This window comes from Hemisphaericaspora subhashii, assembly GCF_019202705.1.
Source record: "Hemisphaericaspora subhashii strain CBS 10753 chromosome Unknown scaffold166, whole genome shotgun sequence".
NCBI classification, from domain to species: domain Eukaryota; kingdom Fungi; phylum Ascomycota; class Pichiomycetes; order Serinales; family Debaryomycetaceae; genus Hemisphaericaspora; species Hemisphaericaspora subhashii.
The window spans coordinates 1-20,008 of record NW_026057239.1 but is presented as its reverse complement, the minus strand read 5'-3'; the positions used below and the strand labels follow the sequence as shown (position 1 = coordinate 20,008).

The 20,008-nt window shown below is 33.7% G+C and overlaps 5 protein-coding genes across 5 annotated transcripts; 4 read left to right on the top strand and 1 right to left on the bottom strand. All coding sequences in view use genetic code 12, as the record gives it.

Moving 5' to 3' along the window:
* Window positions 1-3,017: 3,017 nt before the first annotated feature.
* HGT19 (Hgt19p) lies at window positions 3,018-4,895 on the top strand (the record flags this gene model as incomplete). Its single annotated transcript, XM_049405635.1, has 1 exon — window positions 3,018-4,895. One exon carries the CDS (start codon window positions 3,018-3,020, stop codon window positions 4,893-4,895), a length of 1,878 nt encoding a protein of 625 aa, XP_049264770.1.
* Window positions 4,896-7,740: 2,845 nt separating this feature from the next.
* On the top strand, window positions 7,741-10,305 carry DNM1 (dynamin-related GTPase; the record flags this gene model as incomplete). Its single annotated transcript, XM_049405634.1, has 1 exon — window positions 7,741-10,305. One exon carries the CDS (start codon window positions 7,741-7,743, stop codon window positions 10,303-10,305), a length of 2,565 nt encoding a protein of 854 aa, XP_049264769.1.
* A 95-nt stretch (window positions 10,306-10,400) lies between these two features.
* J8A68_001936 (uncharacterized protein) lies at window positions 10,401-12,689 on the bottom strand (the record flags this gene model as incomplete). The annotated part of the gene is made up of 1 exon (XM_049405632.1): window positions 10,401-12,689. One exon carries the CDS (start codon window positions 12,687-12,689, stop codon window positions 10,401-10,403), a length of 2,289 nt encoding a protein of 762 aa, XP_049264768.1.
* Window positions 12,690-13,080: 391 nt separating this feature from the next.
* LYS144 (Lys144p) lies at window positions 13,081-15,321 on the top strand (the record flags this gene model as incomplete). Its single annotated transcript, XM_049405631.1, has 1 exon — window positions 13,081-15,321. The coding sequence occupies one exon, from the start codon at window positions 13,081-13,083 to the stop codon at window positions 15,319-15,321; it is 2,241 nt and encodes a 746-aa protein (XP_049264767.1).
* Window positions 15,322-18,410: 3,089 nt separating this feature from the next.
* Window positions 18,411-19,856, top strand: RBF1 (Rbf1p; the record flags this gene model as incomplete). The annotated part of the gene is made up of 1 exon (XM_049405630.1): window positions 18,411-19,856. The coding sequence occupies one exon, from the start codon at window positions 18,411-18,413 to the stop codon at window positions 19,854-19,856; it is 1,446 nt and encodes a 481-aa protein (XP_049264766.1).
* Window positions 19,857-20,008: the final 152 nt, after the last annotated feature.

The window sequence follows — 20,008 nt, the reverse complement described above, 5'->3', positions numbered from 1 at the left end:
AGTATTGGTAAGTATAATTAATATCATCATTGATATATTGACTTATTAGATAGAATATATCTCTTTAATATATGCAACTCTTGGGAAATAATTGTGCAACATTTCTTAATATAAAGGTGAAGAGCTCATAGAATAATCGAAAGTATGTAAAAGTCTTTAAGCCCACGTAGATGAAGAGCAACATACACATATGTGTATGAGTCTCTGGTAAACTAGTAGAATTAATAACGTATTACCCAAAAATGAATTGTATTTCCCTAGGTGGAGTATAATCATCTTCTTTGTATAGATTACCTACTGTAGATTGCATTTACGTCAATCGTTGAACCAATCTGACTTGTATTTATTGCAATCTTGAAAGAGAGATTGGAAGCAATCCATCAGAGTGAAGAGAACATTTTTATCAATGATTCTGTATTCAGAGGTGACTTTTCAAACTGAAACCCAACACATCTAGGGGAGGAAGACAAACAACCAGAAGCTCTCTATTGATCATCATTGCAGTTTAGGTATTCATAAATGGGAAGCTGATAGATTATATCCTACAGCATTCCCTCTAAATCCACACGTCGACGAGTTTTTTTATTTCTAATAATACCAATATTTAGGATCTGGACGCCAAATGTAATCTATAAGGAATGTGTCTATCAAAAATTGGAGGTGTAGTGCTACTCTTGATATGGCAACCTAATTCAATTCAAAGACGATGGTTTAAATAACTTCGGCTTGCTGAATGCCATTTCCGAAGATGGATGTAGTTTAAAATTATTATTGGATAGATTCTATAGGACCGACTTGCTGTGACGTTGCCTGCGGACTCATTTATCCCCCAGGCCCGCTCCTCTTTTTCGCATTACCCATAGATAGGTATTACTCCACTTCATAAAATCAACACTGGGAGAGCGTGCCAGTGGAAATAATTAGAAGATTCGTAGTCACTCCGAGAACCAAAATAATCCTCAGCTTTTCTTGACAGTGAAATTCCAAAGACAATGACGTGGAAAAACTTTCGGAACTAGAAATTAGTATGATTCATTCAATTTTGCAACCATTTCACGCCCATGCTTTATAACAATGCACGGAGCAACGTCTAGCGATCCAAATATTTGCAAATTTGTTTTCCAACTTAGAAGAATACACAAAGATTAGTTTTGCCCAACATTAAAGAATAATAAAAATACAAAACACAATGGAACGGTGGAGTTTAGCCTTTTGGTCTTGCTATCTTATAAGGAGTAAAAAACTCTAGAACGACTAAGGCGGCCCACACAGGGCCTCACAAGACGTTTTATTTTCAGAGGCGACAATGAAAAATTTGCAATCACAATTTCGCAGTCGTTTCTCGGTAATAGCATCCATTTATAGAATGGGATAACTCAGTACCTAAATCCCCATATTAGAGATATTTGAGAATTTTGATGGCACTCAAAACGATTGTTTCGTGAAGGTTCTCAGTCTCCCCAACTGTTTTTCTTATCTTTCAATTACCACTTCGATTCTACACATCCAAATTCAGGTAAAAGGCTTGGCTTAGGAACTGTTCTAAGGACTTTAGTTTTACTTTAGTCGCAACTGTATACGGGCTCGGTTGTAAATAATATCACCAAACTTCTATTCACCCGATCGGTGCATAATAAGAATCAATAATACGAAACAAATTTTATTTTTTTGTGGGGAGGGGGGGCAACCTTCTTTGTAAGTGAAAAGAAAAGGGCCCAAACAATGAGAAGGCTTCCATGGTATTGTTTGTGTTTCATATTTCCCGATTTCAAAATTTCTTTGTTCTCGGGAGAACAGAGTATAAGAGGCTAATACTATGGATTGCTATTATGTATGACAAGCGGAATAACACAACCCTTAAATAATATTTCAAACATTTCAACCTCCCGATCTTACCACATCTATTTCGGGCGAACAGCCCTATCTCCATCCTACCCCATAAACAAGAGTGGAGAAGATGCATGAACACTCTACCATCACATTATTGTTCTTCCAACGAAGAATACCTTTCATCAAAATCTCACTATGCGAGATTAGGTTTCCCCTAGTTGAATATGTTGTATGACGTAATCAATATTAGTGCATTTCACACTTTTTTTTATGTATCCCTGTAGATTAATGGACATATAAACAAAATATCACAGACTCTGTTATACTTCCCCTAGCAAGCAATCCATTACATTGTTGAAACCAATCTTTGAAAATGCACAATTACCCTTAACCCCCCATGCTCCAAACCCCAGTTGGTATTGTTGAGTTTTACTAAGATACGGTTTATTACATGACGACAGAAGGAGTTCCAATGGGGAGGAGGGGGGGTCGGAACAACACTAGTTGTTGGTCCATGTAGATTTCGTTTAGGTATTATTAATCAGGAATTTTGACTTCTTATTATGGTCGGTAGAATAGAAGTTACACAAAAAATATTTTTTATGGATTTTAGCGTTTTTTTCTTTTATTCCGACCGGAAGAACACAACATTTATTTTTTAGCTATTAATTTCAGCTTTGTTCCAATTAATAATAATATTTTTTTAAAGAATACATCTCGCGTGTGGAGGATTACGTACTCTGGTGGTTAAAAACTTTATAGCATACTAGTTAGTCCAGTTCCACAGTGTTCCAACTAAAATCAATGGTATTAACAGGGTTGTAATCCAATCAGGTTTGTAATCGGCATCTTAAAGTGTCATTGTTTTTCCGGAATCAATTCGGATCCCAGGGGGAAAATAAATTGACAGAAAACAGCAAAGGGCAATTGACAACAATATTCAATTGTGTGGAGGAGGAGATTAAATTAGGTGAGACTTTTATTATTTTATAAAAAATGGTGTAGTATAATGTAAAGATAACAAAATAAAAATTTTAATTAAGCGCTGCATTGAAAATATGGGGGAACCATGTCGAAAGTGAGAATTGATGATCAAATATAAAAGCAAGTGAAAATCACCTTTCAATTTCTGACATCTCATTTCTTATTTTCATCACTAAAGTAACAAACTCACAATTACTACTACTATGGGTCAACAACAACCAGAGAAACCAATGTTGGAAAGCACCAGCAGCTCCTCCAGCCTCAACAAACAGAATCAAGAAATTTCTGAACTTGAATCAATGCCTTCTGAAAGAGAAGGTGGTGAACATGGAAATATCTTAGCTCAATATTCCGAAAAGCAAGTTATGCAAATGGGTAGACATTACGCTAGTAAACATGATCTTGATGCTGACTTATTCGCTCGTGCAGCTGCAGTAGCTCGTTCTCCATCTGCATTCAATTCAATGTCATTCTTAAGTGCTGAAGAAAAGAATGGTTTATATTTAGAAGCAACTAAGAAATGGCATATTCCAAAGAAATTAATCGGTGTTATTGCATTGGGTTCCATGGCTGCTGCCGTTCAAGGTATGGATGAAGCAGTTGTCAATGGTGCTACCTTGTTTTGGCCAAAGGCATTTGGAGTGACCGAAATGAAGAATGCCGATTTATTAGAAGGGTTAGTTAATGGTGCTCCATACTTATGTTGTGCAGTTATTGCTTGTTGGTTATCAGATTTTTGTAATCGTCGTTTAGGTCGTAAATGGACCATTTTTTGGACTTGTGTTATTTCTGCTTTGACTTGTATTTGGCAAGGTTTTGTTAACAATTGGTGGCATTTATTCATTGCTAGATTCTTTTTAGGATTCGGTATTGGTATTAAGTCAGCTACTGTCCCTGCATATGCTGCTGAATGTACTCCAAAGCATATTAGAGGTTCCTTAGTTATGTTATGGCAATTCTTCACTGCTGTTGGTATTATGTTTGGTTATGTTGCATCTTTAGCTTTCTATAGTGTCCCTGATAGAGGAATTGGATCTGGTTTGAATTGGAGATTGATGTTTTCTTCTGCTTGTATTCCAGCCATTATTGTTTTGCTTCAAGTTCCTTTTGTTCCAGAATCTCCTCGTTGGTTAATGGGTAAGGATAGACACAAGGACGCTTTTGAATCATTGAGACAATTGAGACATGAAGAAATCGCCGCTGCTAGAGATTGTTTCTACCAATATGTCTTGTTAAACGAAGAAGGTTCTTATGAAATCCCAGTTTGGAAGAAGTTTATCGAATTATTCACAATTAGAAGAAACAGAAATGGTGCTCTTGGTGCTTGGGTCGTCATGTTTATGCAACAATTCTGTGGTATCAATGTCATTGCTTATTATTCCTCTTCTATTTTCATCAAGGCTAACTTTAGTGAAATCAGTGCCTTATTAGCATCTTGGGGTTTTGGTATGATTAACTTCACATTTGCAATTCCTGCATTCTTAACCATTGATAAATTCGGAAGAAGAAGTCTTTTGTTAACTACTTTCCCATTGATGGCTGTCTTCTTGTTAATTGCTGGTTTCGGGTTTTTGATTAAGGATCAACAAGGACAATTGGCCATGGTTGTCGTTGGTGTCTACTTATTCGCAGCCGTCTATTCTTCAGGTGAAGGTCCAGTTCCATTTACTTATTCAGCTGAAGCTTTCCCATTATATATCAGAGATATCGGTATGAGTTTTGCTACTGCCACTTGTTGGTTCTTTAACTTTATCCTTGCATTCACTTGGCCAAGATTACAAAATGCTTTCACTCCAACTGGTGCATTTGGATTCTATGCCGCTTGGAATATTGTTGGTTTCTTCTTAGTATTATGGTTCTTACCAGAAACCAAGGGATTGACTTTGGAAGAATTAGATGATGTGTTTAGTGTCCCATGTATGACTCATGCTGCTTATCAAACTAAATCATTCTGGAACGGAGTTCAAAGACAGATTTTTAGAAGAGATATTCCAAAGTTACCACCATTATACGACCATCAAAGAATGGCCCTTACTAGTCCTGAATGGAATGATAAATCTGAAGTTAACCATATTGAATAGATTTCCATTCTCCTTTATTAAAGTATTTCAATTCTCCTTTTAGTTCTTTAGTTTCAATTTTTTGTGATTTCTACTTTAGTTAGATATCTAGATTAAGTTTTATATTGATTTGTACATTGTTCTTCTAATAAAATTTATAAACTTTTGTTAATATTCTTATTATCTCATTGAATTGTGGCATAGTCTAATTAAGAACTTCTAATTGTGGGTTTGTAAAATTGGAAGCCACAAAATTGAGTGACACAAACGGAATGGTCAAATTGAAAAGCATTAGTTAAATCTATTGATGCTTACTAATGTTTTTGGTTGAAGTTTTATATTGTGTATCAATATTTTTTGTGGTTGTTTAATAGTTTGTAAAAAAACATGCAAAATTGGTTGCAAATGTTTTGTGGTTGCAAAAAAATTTTAAGTATAAATAGACCTGGAAATCCCCTAGAATTCAAATTTTTTTGTTTTCTTCTTTTCCCTTTTTCTTTTTCTTTTTCTTTTCTTCTTTCATTAATTATCTCTTTCCATATTATCCCATCTTTCTATCAATCATTTCTTTATTCATTCATTCATTCATTCATTCCTTTCTTGTGTTATCTTAATGTTCTTTTTATTAACTCATTTAATACCTGCTTGTGTCATTCAACTGTTCGTTTATTTGTTCTGTATTCATCTACTCACTACACATTGCTTCTTTTATCCATTCATTCATTGATTCCTTCTTCAGATAGTTCCTTCTTATTCCATTCATTTAATTTATTCATTCAATCAGTCAATCATTGCTTCATCCCCACCTTCCATACTTCACCTGTCTTCCCTCATATTTCATCCGTCGTCCTTAGTCTCTTTCCTCGTGACCTTTTTTATTCCATCGAACCAGAATTATACCAATAGCAATCGCAAGTCATTATCCTCTCACCAGTTTGTCCTCTAGTTTCTTTTTTAGTTGATGATATGTATTCTGCTCAATCTTGGTAACTGGTATCTGCTTTTTTGTTTTAAGTATTACGACAGGTAAGTATGGGAAACAAACGGGGGGTGAATCAATGATTGTCTGGCTGAATGAGTGAATGGATAGCCCATGGAAGGTACGAGTCTGAGAAGGAATAAGCGAATGGGTAAAGAATTAGCAAGTAGTGTATGCGTGATGTGTCGTACATAGCAATATTGCATACAAAGTTTTAGTCTTCATCCTGCACATAATATTGGAAAAAAACCCTGGGTTGGGGCAAAAATCTATAAAAGTTTTTCCAATGTAAATTTTGATCAATTTTATAATTTGTAAAATCCCTATATTATGATAAGATTACCGCGTTTCACATTAGATTCTGAATATACTTTATTAGTGTCATATTAAACCTTTCTTAACAAATTTAGGGTTCTTTTTGTGAAACACTTCTAAAATAATATTTGTGCACTGCACTACATTTGATAAACAAATGGTGTGCATATAATTTATAAAATGTTACCCTCATGGCAACATTTTGAATCATATGTTGACAAATTTCATAAAATATGAATTTGTTCCAGTTTGATTAGATGAACATATTTCTTGATGTATTCTAAGTATAGTTCGTTAGCGTAGTAAGAGACTATTGTTAACAATATTAGGGACATTCTTGAGTCTATTATATTTGTGACGAATGGTAAAAAAACAGACTCAAAGGTGTGTTTCAGGCAGCTTACTGACAGATGGAATTATAAGGAACGACGCGTTCTTTCATCTACAAGAGCTACAGAACTCCTCAAATCCTGATGCTTTCTCTTGATAGCCACCTCTATTTTACGCCTACATGACTTTTTCATGATTATCTTTGAATACAAGAGCTGGTATAGAGTAAGCAAAACTACGATTTTTCTATTGCTTGGTGGGAACTATGATTCTGAGTCACATTGCTAGTATTGCCTGAAATTGAAGTAAAAGCAAAAGTATCCCAGGTGACGCAATATTTGACGTATCGGGTTTTATATTGTTTTTTGCCGTTAAGACTGATGGCAAATGAAACGATTTATTTTCGCGGGGTGGAGGCGGGTAAGTGAGTGGAACTAACCACAACTAAAAATCTAGATCAATGGATTAATATATAATCGAGCGGAGTGCTATATGCGGTAGTACTATCTCTATTACCTATGTTAGTTGATAAAGTGATACACAATAAAGAGAGGATAAGGAATGAAGTTGTTATAGTTATTTTAGTACCGTTGAAGTATGGGGTCAAATTTAATATGATGGGGGCAGTATGCAGGAAGCTACTAATATATTTTTTTTTTTAGTTCTTAATTTGAATTTTATTTGCCATTGAAATTCTGAAAAATCATTTTTCTACAATTCTCTTCTTTTTCTTTACTCTATAGAAACAGCTTCTCCTGTGTATCTGCTTTGTGTATTTGCAGGTTGCCATTAAGGAATATAGGCCCATTTACAACTCGGTTAACTTTAACGATACCAATATAAAATACGAAGCAACAAACAAGAAAAAAAAAACAAAAACAAAAAAATCTTCAACGTTTGTTTTAAGAAAATTTAAAAAACAACAAAATTTTTTTTTTGTTGCTTTCTTTCTTTCTTTGGTGAGAGTATCGAATCATTTTTTATTTATTATATTATTCGATTCCAGAAGAGAGTATTTCAATTGATATTGATTATATGCTTTTTATTTAGAAATCATTACATATCACCAAAACATATAGAAAGTCATATCCTCATTTGATTCATCCAGAAAACATTCAAAACTTAATAGATACATTTTTTATAAGACATCCAAAACTTTTTTTTATATTTTTTTTTTTTTACAACCAACTACTTATCCAGATATATCTTGCCTGCCATTTTTTATTAACAGAATAATCCAAAATGTCCTTACAAGATCTTATTCCAGTTGTAAATAAATTACAAGATATTGTAACTGCTACTCAAGTATCTGAAATAGATTTACCTATTTTGGCTGTTGTTGGTTCTCAATCTTGTGGTAAATCTTCAGTATTAGAAAATATTGTTGGTAAAGATTTCTTACCTAGAGGAACTGGTATTGTCACTAGAAGACCTTTAGTATTACAATTAATTAATGTCTCAAGTGAAGAAGATCATGACCTTGCTAATGGTAACCTCAACAAAAACAAAAACAAAAACAATGACAGTAATGCCAATAACAACCTATCAAATGGTAATGCAAATTATTCCGATGATCAGCTGCTGATAAATTCGGCTGAAATTAATTTAGAAGATCATATACGTAAACTACATGGAGGTGCAGGTGGTTCAAAGTCTCCTACTGAATGGGGTGAATTCTTACATATTCCTCATAAAAGATTTTATGATTTTCATGATATTAGAAGAGAAATTGAAAATGAAACAATGAGAATTGCTGGTCAAAATAAAGGTATTAGTAGATTACCAATTAATCTTAAAATTTATTCTCCAAATGTTTTAAACCTTACTTTAGTTGATTTACCTGGTTTAACTAAAATTCCAATTGGTGATCAACCAACTGATATTGAAAGACAAACTAGAAGTTTAATTTTGGAATATATTGCATCTCCAAATTGTATTATTTTAGCCGTTTCCCCAGCAAATGTCGATTTAGTTAATTCTGAATCTTTAAAATTAGCTAGACAAGTAGATCCAACTGGTAAAAGAACAATTGGTATCTTGACTAAATTGGATTTAATGGATCAAGGTACTAATGCTTTGGATATCTTAAAGGGTAATGTATATCCATTAAAATTAGGATTCATTGGGATAGTTAATCGTTCTCAACAAGATATTTCCGAAAATAAACCTTTAGAAGATTCATTATTTGCTGAATATCAATTTTTTGCCAAACATCCAGCTTATAAAGCCATTTCAAATAAATGTGGAACAAAATATTTAGCACAAACTTTAAATAGAATCTTAATGTCTCATATTAGAGAAAGATTACCCGATATTAAAGCTAAATTAAACACTTTGATGGGACAAACTGAACAAGAATTAGCTTCATATGGTGATGTACCAGGATTAGATGATTCCAAGGAAGCCCGTGGAGTCATGGTACTTAACTTGATGACTAAATTTGCCAATGCTTTCGTTAATTCAATTGAAGGGACTTCAACTAATGATATTATTCTGACTAAAGAATTATGTGGTGGTGCTAGAATTTATTATATTTATAATGAAGTATTTGGATCCCAATTAGCAGCAATTAACCCAACTCATAATTTATCAATCCTAGATATTAGAACTGCCATTAGAAATTCAACTGGTCCAAGACCTTCTTTATTTGTACCTGAATTAGCATTTGATTTATTAGTAAAACCACAAATCAAATTATTGGAAGAACCAAGTAGAGGATGTGTTGAATTAGTTTATGAAGAATTAATGAAGATTGTTCATAGTGTTTGTTCTACCAATATTGGCCCTGAATTGAGTAGATATCCAAAATTACAAAGTAAATTAATTGAAGTTGTTAGTGATTTATTAAGAGAAAGATTAGGTCCAACTATTAAATATGTTGAATCCTTGATTGAAATTCATAAAGCTTATATTAACACCAATCATCCAAATTTCTTGGGTGCGGCAAAAGCCATGAGTATTGTTGTTGCTGAACGTCAAAAACAAAAACAATTGGAACTGAATAGTAAATTAAGATTAGCAAGTGAAAGAATCTTAACTAAAAAGAGACAACAACAACTAGAGGAAAATATAGAAGAACAATCTGAAGAAGAAGAAGAAGAAGATTTTGAAGCTGAAATCAAATCTGTTGATGATAAATTACCATCTCCGCATAGTCATCAACATGGCCGTCAATTATCTGTCCATAAGGCCGATTCAACTCCAAACTTCCATCATCAAGCAATATCACCGCCACAGCATCAACAACAACAACCAGAATCATATTTGAATTATTTCTTGGGTAAAGATCCAATTGTCCATCAACAACAATTACAAACCCAAGCCCAATTAAACCCAATTCCATTCAAATTCCCTCATCCTCAAGAAAATACCTTACAATTCAATAGCAATTTCCTTAATCATAATCATACTACTTCCCAACCTAACTTGATTGATGAATATACTTCAAAAATGAATCTTTCCGATTCGGCCAATGATGAAACCACTTCGTTTGAAAGTGACGATGCCATTAATGAATTAACAGAACGCGAACAATTGGAATGTGAATTGATTAGAAGATTAATCATTTCATATTTCAGTATTGTTAGAGAAATGATTCAAGATCAAGTTCCAAAATCGATTATGTGTCTTTTAGTTAATTATATTAAACAACATATTCAAAATCGATTAGTTGTTAAATTATATAATGATAAATTATTTGATGAATTATTGAAAGAAGATGAAAATATTCAAGCGGAAAGAGAGAAATGTGTGGAATTGTTGAAGACTTATAAAGAAGCTTCTAGGATTATCAGTGATGTTGTGTAAGACTGGTTTTTTTTGGCTTTTGCATGTCCGTGTATATAGGCATATATATATATTATTATAAATTATAAAATATTAAGTTATTATTATTATTATTATTATGACTGGTTGATATCCTTTCTATAAGTACGTAATTCTCGAGTTGATAATTTCCCAAAGAAATGAAGTTGATGTTTAATCAAATCCAGAAATTTTAAATTATACTTGTTGGGAGTAGTTGTAGAAGAAGTTTTGGCAACCAATTTGAAGTTATTATCTGTTGATAAGAATTGATGGATTTCATCTTTGTCATTCATAGTTAATAAGATATGCAGTAAACATTGCAAGATCGCCAAAGTTATCGATATGAATTTTAAACTTCTATAGTCATGTTCATCTTCTACATGTTGGTGTTCTTCATTTTCTTGCGATATGTCAGGCCCCGCCTGGTGATGTTCTTCGGTAGTCAATCCAGTGAGGTGGTGACGACGATTATCTCCAATTAACAAATTATCAAATAATTTAAACCAAGTATCTAAATTAATAAACTTCAAATCGATAAATAAACATAACCACCAATTCATAATTATAACTTCAATCTCTAAACCCAATTTCTCAAAATGTAACCATAATTCCGGTTGGAATTTATATAAATACCTTTTCAGAATAATCAAATTATCTCTATGAATATTCCCTAAATCATCGAAAAACACTTTAATCCCTCCATCATATTTCGGTAATATCTCTTCAACCAACCCCACAAATAACCAAAATACATCTTCTTCAACTAAATGATGATTCCCATCTCCAACATTATTATTACTCAATAACAAAGTTCCAATAATTTTATTCATTCCTTGGACATAGCCTACTTTTGGACAATATTGAACAAAAGCATACAAAATCCTCTTTAATTTATAATAATTCACCCCTCGTTTCAATTCAATCAAATTATTGAAATAATAATTAAATGGCAATGTCCTATCTAAATCCAATTCAATCTGATCTAAATAAGTTTGGATCTCGTCGGCAGGTTGGTCCAAAAGGGCTTGATATTCTCCATTGACTTTATATTCATTAGCTCCACTGAGTTCCATCCATAACCAGGCTCGATATTTGGTGGGGATCCCATTGGTGTTTATAAGTTGTTTGATATTGTTGAATAGTATCAGACTGATTGAAAGGAGTTTATATCCTTTGATACCAAATGTGGGGAATGTTGATGGGGAAGAAGTTGGAATAATTGTAGGATGATGTGATTGGAGTAATGTCCGGTTTATATCTTGGATAAGTTTATTCCAATCTTGTTCAAATTTATCATTTATGATATCATGAGCTTGTGACATTTCTTTTAATTTGTCAATGAATTGGAGCTTGTTATTACTTTCACTATTGGTAATTAAGATGGCTTTGTCTTCAGTAAAACTATTGTTCATTTGAATGGGTGAGGCAGTAGCCGGGTTGGAGTTGTTCGGTCCATTGGTTGTTGTAGTTGTGATGGTGGCGGTTGTATTTCGTAAATTTGTTCTATCGGTGAAGAATCCATATTTATCTATATTTATATCTTCACTCATAAGTTGTTGAGTTCCAATACTTGTTGATGACCCAAGTTCTTCGTCATGATTTGCAAAACTCGCAAGTTCGACTGGCGTTCGTGAATTTATTAACTCTTCTCGTGTCTGTTTGGAGACTGGTCTATTTTGATCACTAGATAAATCTTCTTGTGAAATAAAGAATGATTTTATCCACTTCTTGTGTGGAGCTGTAATCCAATTGGTTCCTCTTGTATCCTGGGGTTCTGGGATTTTCAGTTGAGGATTCTCTACCGGAGCTGAATGAGTACGTGTACGATTCGGTCTCGTTAGTTTTTCAATCATATTCTCTTTGGGTACTAGCTTTGTCGGTATTTCCGGTTTGTCTTTTGAAGATGGTAATTCATTATTCATGGCTACTTCAATCAATCCAGTCAAAATATCATCAATATCATTCTGTTTTGGTATCTTTTTCTTATTCTCAATTTCATTCAATTTCTGATCAATTTCTAATGCCGATAAGTTACCATATTCATTACAAAGTTTATATAATTGAGCTTCTCGTATAAACTTCTCTTGTCGTAATAAAATCAATTCAGTTTCCTTGTTGGCTAAATCTATTGATAATTGTTTAATTAACAATATTGGATCATTCTTGTATTTCATGCTGATTATTTTATGGATTTGTTCAGATGTCAATTGATGTAAACTACCTCCTAAAGTGCTTATAGAAGACGACTCTTGTTCACTAGTTGGCATCCGTTGATGATTGTCATTTGTCAATCCAAATAAACTTGATTTGGTAGTATCGGAATGCGATGTATGTGTATGTATGTCATTTGAAAATAGGCTATTACCGCTACCCTTTCCAGTCATATCTTCTATTACTATTCTATCCTATAAATCTCTGCTCATTTGAAGTGTATATCCAATTCTTAATAAGATGTCAGTAGACTGTTTGTTTGATACGAAAAAATAATAGCGTCTCGGAATATTGACGATAGATGGGAGTGGTGCTACCAGGTGGGTGGTTAAAGAATTTCCTATTCAATAATTGTAAAATATATTCACATTATAGCTAGCTCTAGCTGTACTATCTCGTGTATCTTCCTATTTCAAACAAACGGGATTTAATATCCATATTAGAAGCATCTGGTAAATTATTTCTACCAAAGTTTTTGTACGAAAATAAAATTCCGCATTTGGAAAATAAATTCCGCTCTTCATCATCGAAGTTCATCTTCAACAACTGGACAACTAGTTCCTCATGTCAGACAAACCGACAAAGAAGAAGGAATCCACAAAACGGAAATACAGTCGAGGTGGATGCAACGAATGCAAAAGAAGGAAAATTAAATGTGATGAACAAAAACCACATTGTCATAATTGTACAAGATTAAGTAAACAATGTTCATATGAAACTATTCGTAAAATTAGATTTAAATATGACAACAATCTAACTACATCAAGCAACGCTGAGTCTCAACCCGATATCAAGGATTCTGTATCTGGGTCATTACCATTTGAATATAACCGTGATAAATATAAATCGAATCAAATTGAAAGTAGTGTACGATTTGAAAAATGGACTCCAACCCCACCACCTCAGCAAGATCCCAATGACAACAACGATAAAAACCTTCCAGAAACCTACCCTGCCACTGTTTCCTCCGAGAATGATTTGCTAAGTAACACTTCACCTTGGGACGATAATATCTCACTTGGGGACGTAAAGAATCTATTTGATGATGCCAATCATTTAATTCATGATTCCTTAGATTTGTTTGATTTTCAAATAACTGGTGATTCTATTCCTGAATTGCAGCACGTTTCCAAGCAAATGAATGTTATTCCTTTCCTGAAAGACGATACACATCCTCCAGATAAAGCTTCCGAAATTGTTGCTGATACGGCAACATCAAACAAAAAACTAATTTCAAAGACTTTGGGACCACTTGGATTAGATGGAGTTGCAGAAGTAACATACTTGAATGACTTAACTGAAACTGAATTGGGATATCATTACTTCCCTTTTGCCGTATCAATTGAATCAAATCCAGTAATAGGAATACTTTTACGATACCTGAGAAATTGTCCATATTTATTAACTGCATTATTGGCTTCCAGTGCTACTTTTCAATTCATTCGTACTGGAATCCAAAAACATGAGAAAAGTAGATCCCAATATACCTCAGTCTGTTTAAAAAGTTTAAGTGAAGCATTTACAAAGCAAAAAGATAGTGATGATGAAAAATATTTCTCCAAAGATATTGAAAGATTATTATTAACCATCTTAACATTAACGTCTATGTTTACTGCCACGACATATCTACAAAAAGAAGAACCCAATTCCGTTCATTCATCTTGGAAAACTCATCTTCGCGGTGTCAAGGAGTTATTGTTGCATTATTCCCGCTTATCATCACAAAAGTCTTCCGCGCGTAGAAGTATATCAGATGGGTTGGCCCTAGCTAAAATTTGGTTCTTTTTAATTGAATCAATTGCTGAATTGAATGATCCACGAGGTGGAACTCTAAAATATATCAAGAAGAATCAAGACACATCAATTGATATAATCAAACCAGATCCAGGAATAGATTCTTCAGATATGAGCAAATTGTGGCTAGAGACAGGATATTTCACCCGAGACAGGAATCCAGAATATCATGATGCATTAGTCAGAATTGGGCTCTTGACGGATCCAAAGACCTTGCCAATTTCAACTCAATTCAATATGCTTACGGGATATTCTATTCGAGTGGTGGAATTGATTGATGAGATAGCTAAATCATTGGATTTATTAAGAGTACATCCAGGATCACAATTGTCCTCTTCGGTAATTATTAAAATTATGTCATTGGTTGAGAATGGAAGAACACATGATATTGTACCTGGCGTTTGTCAAGAAACTTTTGAAATTCCTGTATTATCAAAGGCTCATCCGGAGTATCAAGGACACGATAGGATAGAACTTCCGTTGTCTTGTTATGCGAAGGACGTTTATCCTGGAGGAGTAAGATATTTTTCTTGGTTCGACCTTAGTGAACAACTATTGATTGATGAGATGTATTTAAAATTATTGACTACAAATGGCTTGCTTAAGCTCCCAAAGACTCATCCGTTGATTATAGAATTGAAGGACAAGATTTTTAAAAGCATGTTTTTCCTAAAGGATAAAACTGATGAGAACTATAGTCTGAAAGTCAAGCAAGGAACCATCTTGATTGAATCGGAGAACTATTATTTATGTAACAATTTGTTTGATGTTAGAGCAATTATGGTTCCATCACCATACATTCAATGCTCACTAGTAGCTAGTGATGAGCAAGAGTTTGAAAAATTGGAATTGTATTTCCTGGGATTGGTTAAGTTAGGAAATGGAAGTTCTTTGTTCGCATTGGACAGGTTGTATAGGTTAAGAGAAAGGATCAGAAATAACCAACAGGAAGACACCGTAGAAGAAGAAGGAGAAGACATAGATACATATAGAGTTATTCCGTTCTCATAGGTTTGTAAGTGTATAAACTTCTCAACATGCCTGTAAATTTTGCAACTACAAATGTATGCATAAAATTCCACTTGGAATTAACAATCCCTAAGGAGTGGATCCACAGCCCGCCAACCAAATGTTAGTCATATGGGTAACAACAAGGTCAGACTATGAAATTCAAGAGTAGGAGATCATTGTCAAAACTATTTGTAGTGAAAACTCTTCTGTTGATACACCAAGTATTTATCATTCTCAATTATTCGAGTGGAAAATGGGCCAAGAATGGTTAGCAATGATCTAATACTAATCTGACAAGGTGTACTTAGAATACACCTCATAATACATTGGTTTTGCGCATATGAAAGATATTTATGAAATCATGACATTGAGGAGACCTAATAGAAATCCTAGCATTTTGTGTCGTTTACAAAAAGTGTAAATTAGGAATCGTCTTTTGTGGTTATTAGGTTTGATAGAGATTTACAAACCCCTCTTTTCAAATACGCCTTAGTTTTATTTTGTGTATGAACTTTTTGTGGTTGTGCAATTATAATAGTACAATATGTAGAAAACTAAACAAATTTGGTTGCAAATTTTTTGTGGTTGCAAAAAAATCTCAAGTATAAATAGACCTGGAAATCCCCTAGAATTCAAATTTTTTGTTTTCTTCTTTTCTCTTTTTCTTTTTCTTTTTCTTTTCTTCTTTCATTAATTATCTCTTTCCATATTATCACATCTTTCTTTCAATCATTTCATTACTCATTCATCTACTACTTATGTCATCTATAATATTGTTTTGTCTTCTACCTTTTGCCTCATATTCATCTATTCACTGGTTGTTCATTCTTTTATCCATTAAATAATTTGTTCCTGCCACAGATAGTTTCTTCTTATTCCATTCATATTTTAGTTCATTCAGTCAATCAGTGTATCCCACATTCCATACTTCATTTGTCTTCCGTCATCCTTCATCCATTCATCCATCCTTCTTCACTTATTTCTTATATTATTCCATCTAACAAGCCATCTGTCACTAAATGAGTTCAAAATATAACCTTTCAACTGATTTGTTCTTGATGCTTTTCTCAAAATATTGGATGGTATGGTACAACCTTTTCAACCNAAGGATGGAGACAATCAAGGAATGAACAATGACTGCCTGACTGAATGAGCTAATGAATGGATCACAGGGGGGGACTAGTCTGAGAAGGAATAGATAAAATGGGTAAAAGACATGGATATGCTAATGATGTAGTATGGGGTTTGTGGTGTAGGGGGCGCAGGGCATGGGGGCAGGGCATGTAGCTAGCGAAGGCATGTGGCATGTGGTGTAGGTAGAGGAGGCAAGTGGTGTAGGTAGTGGAAGCTATGATGCCCAAGTCCGTGAATTCACCAAGCTGTATTCATATTCGTAAACTTTCGTTTGTAAACTTCCATTTGTAAACTTCTCTTTGTGAACTTCTGGTATAAACTTCTGTTTGTGAACTTCTGGTTGTAATCTTCTTTTTGTAGACTTTTCAAACACAAGCAGTATTCCAGCCACATGCTAAAGTTTTTTGTATTCCCCTTTCCCACCTGATTGATTTTTAGAAACTCTAGGAATCCTATTATACCACCACCACTCAAAACGGTTTCTTGAGAGTATTGAGTTCAAAAGCATTGACTTGCTTATGGAGTGAACAGTAATCATCATAACTAGGCTAGTATCTAGATAGGATCATTTGAGTTTCTGCTCTACAATCAATTGAGCAACCAGTTGCTCTTGGGAAAAACACCCTTCATTCTATTCCTTTAAAATCAGGATTGTAGAATAACTGTTGGTTTTTTACTTTTGTACCATCGTAAACTCTGAACCCCGGTAATATAATATTATTTTATAAGTGATTTTGTACAACTAATATTGCCCTGGTTAACCATTTTGGAAATCAGATACATAAAACCGGTATTTTTTATGCATAACTGGATCCTAGATGCATATATTTGCATGTACTTGCATATTAGTCTTTCAAACTTTGTCCCGATAAGTCCTGTAAATCTAGCTAATAGAGGTGCTTTGCGCTTTATTCCTGATAATAAAATGGCTGCTAAAATAAATGTCGCGCGATTATGACTAATAAGTTGGAAATAAACACCCTTATTAACGGGATAAGAAGCTCTGTCTAGAAGCATACATATCAATACTTAAAGATACAATCTAGTAAGAACTAGATCATATCCTTACGCCTTCCGTCAAACTTCAATTTGACTTTTCGCTATCCTTACCTATGTACAATTTCTTGATAAAGAAGTGGTTCCACTGTATTTCAAGATCACAAAATATGCAGGCTCCATTGAAAATTCATATATTTGGATGATAGATATGTCTCTCTCTCTCAATTCGTAATCAGTAAGTCAATCCATTAGAGAAGCGAATCAACAAGAAAGTTTACTTTATCTTGATATAACTGAAGAAGTCAAGATTGACAATACATACTTAACGCTTATAAATAACTTAGCGAGAGCATAAAGCAAATCCATTCTTTCTATAAATTTTCTCAGCTAATATTTTTATCCTGTACTGAACCAGATTATTTGAATTCTAAATCAAATTGGTCAAATTGGTTCCGATCTTTACGTGACAACATTTGTTGTTTATACTCAAGATTTAAAGAATTTTGTCAATTTCTTTACCAAAAATATACATTATCATATACAATTATATAAATAGATGAATGAGAATCAGTGAGAATATATTTAAAGTAAATTATATTACTATTTAGAGTTTCCCACAGTCATAAAGAGTTTTTCAACATATATTTCTAACATTTGCTGTGGTTTAAATCGATTATCAAGTGTAAACTGTAAATTTAAATTCATTGTTAAAGTTAATCTGTAGCACGTGACCAATAACCAGTAAATTTCTTTTTTTATTTTTATAATTTCTTTTTCGTTTGGTTGGGAAGTGGAAGTTTTTTGTTTTTGTTGTTTCTCATTTTTTTTTATTCCTTCACATAACCACTACCATTTATAAAAGTATCAAGTGTGCAGGATCAACTTCTTTATACACAACCATTTCAACTTTACCAATTTGCAGCTTTTACTTTTAAGGATCAATTCACCAAAAGAATATGCTGAACCCTTCTACTTCGAATGAACGTTCAACTGTTGGTTCTAATAACCACCACCACCTTCAACAACAACAACAACAACATGAAGATGCTTTTGACCCTGCGGTTCAAGCAGCTAACAATCAAGCAGCAGCCGCAGCAGCTGCTTTTGTGGGATTAGGTGGTGATGATAATCAATATCCTCATCCAAGTACATATGCAGCCAGTGCAGCAGCTGCAGCAGCAGAACTTCAACATCGTGCGGAACTTCAAAGAAGACAACAACAATTACAACAACAAGAATTAGTTCATCAACAACAACAATTACAACATTATCATCAACAACAACAACAGCGTGAACAACAACAACGTGAACAGCAACAGTTGCAACAACAATTGCAGCAACAGCAACAACAACGTGAACGGGAAATACAACGTGAACGTCAACAACGGGAAAGAGAACAACGTGAACGTTTACAACGTGAGAGAGAACAACGTGAACGTTTACAACAACAACAGCAACAACAACAACACCAACACCAGGATTTAGGGCCAGATCTTCTTACTCAACATCTTCCACAGCAACAGATTGGTGATGAATATGGTCCTACTGGGGCTGATATTCGTTCAAGATATATTGACAATGAAATCATTAAGACGTTTTCAAGTAAGCAAGAATTAGTTAGACATGTTAAATATTTCTTAGGACCTGAAGAAAATTGTAAAATTGTGGTTAATTCATCAAAACCCAAGGCAGTTTATTTCCAATGTGAAAGATCTGGTAATTTTAGAACTACTGTTAAAGATCCAACTAAAAGACAAAGAGTTGCTTATACAAAAAGAATTAAATGTCCTTATAGATTAGTTGCAAATTTATATCCACCCGATAAAGAAAAGAGAAAGATAAAAAAGGATGACGATGATGAGGAGGAAGAAGATCAAGTTCCTAAAGATGAATATGATAATGAGATGGGGGGTAATAGTGAAATGTGGATATTACGTATGATAAATCCAATTCATAATCATCCACCTGATCCAATTGGTGTTGCTACTAATAATAAAAAGAAGAGACCGCGTTCTGCAAGAACTCTTGTACAAAAACCATTGAATAAACATCTTAATCAACCTCAACCTCCTCCTGGTGCTACTACCAATTATGGTGAATTGATGAATCATAATGTCCTTCAACCACAAGTGGTGGGACAATCCCATCATCATCATTTAGTTGGTGTTGATCAACATCGTCATCATCAAGTCAATCAAGATGCTGCTGTACTTGCTGCAATTGAAGCTACTCAAGTTGGTAATACCAGTGGTGGCGCATCTACAGCAGCTGTTGCAGCTGCAGCTGCCGCGGCATTACATTCACAAGACGTTGATACTTCTTCTATTGATCCAAATGTTGATCCTAATGTTCAAGCTCATGATCATTCTCATGGAATGAGAAGAATGCATATGAGAGGATGATGATCATCACCCAGTATCTTTTATTTGTATCTCTTTGTTGTTATTACCTTTTCAATATTGTTGTTAAAAATGTTTATATAATTATTAAAAATATGTATATTTGTATTATTTTCTTTGTTTAGTTTGTATTTCTTTAATTCAATGGATAATTT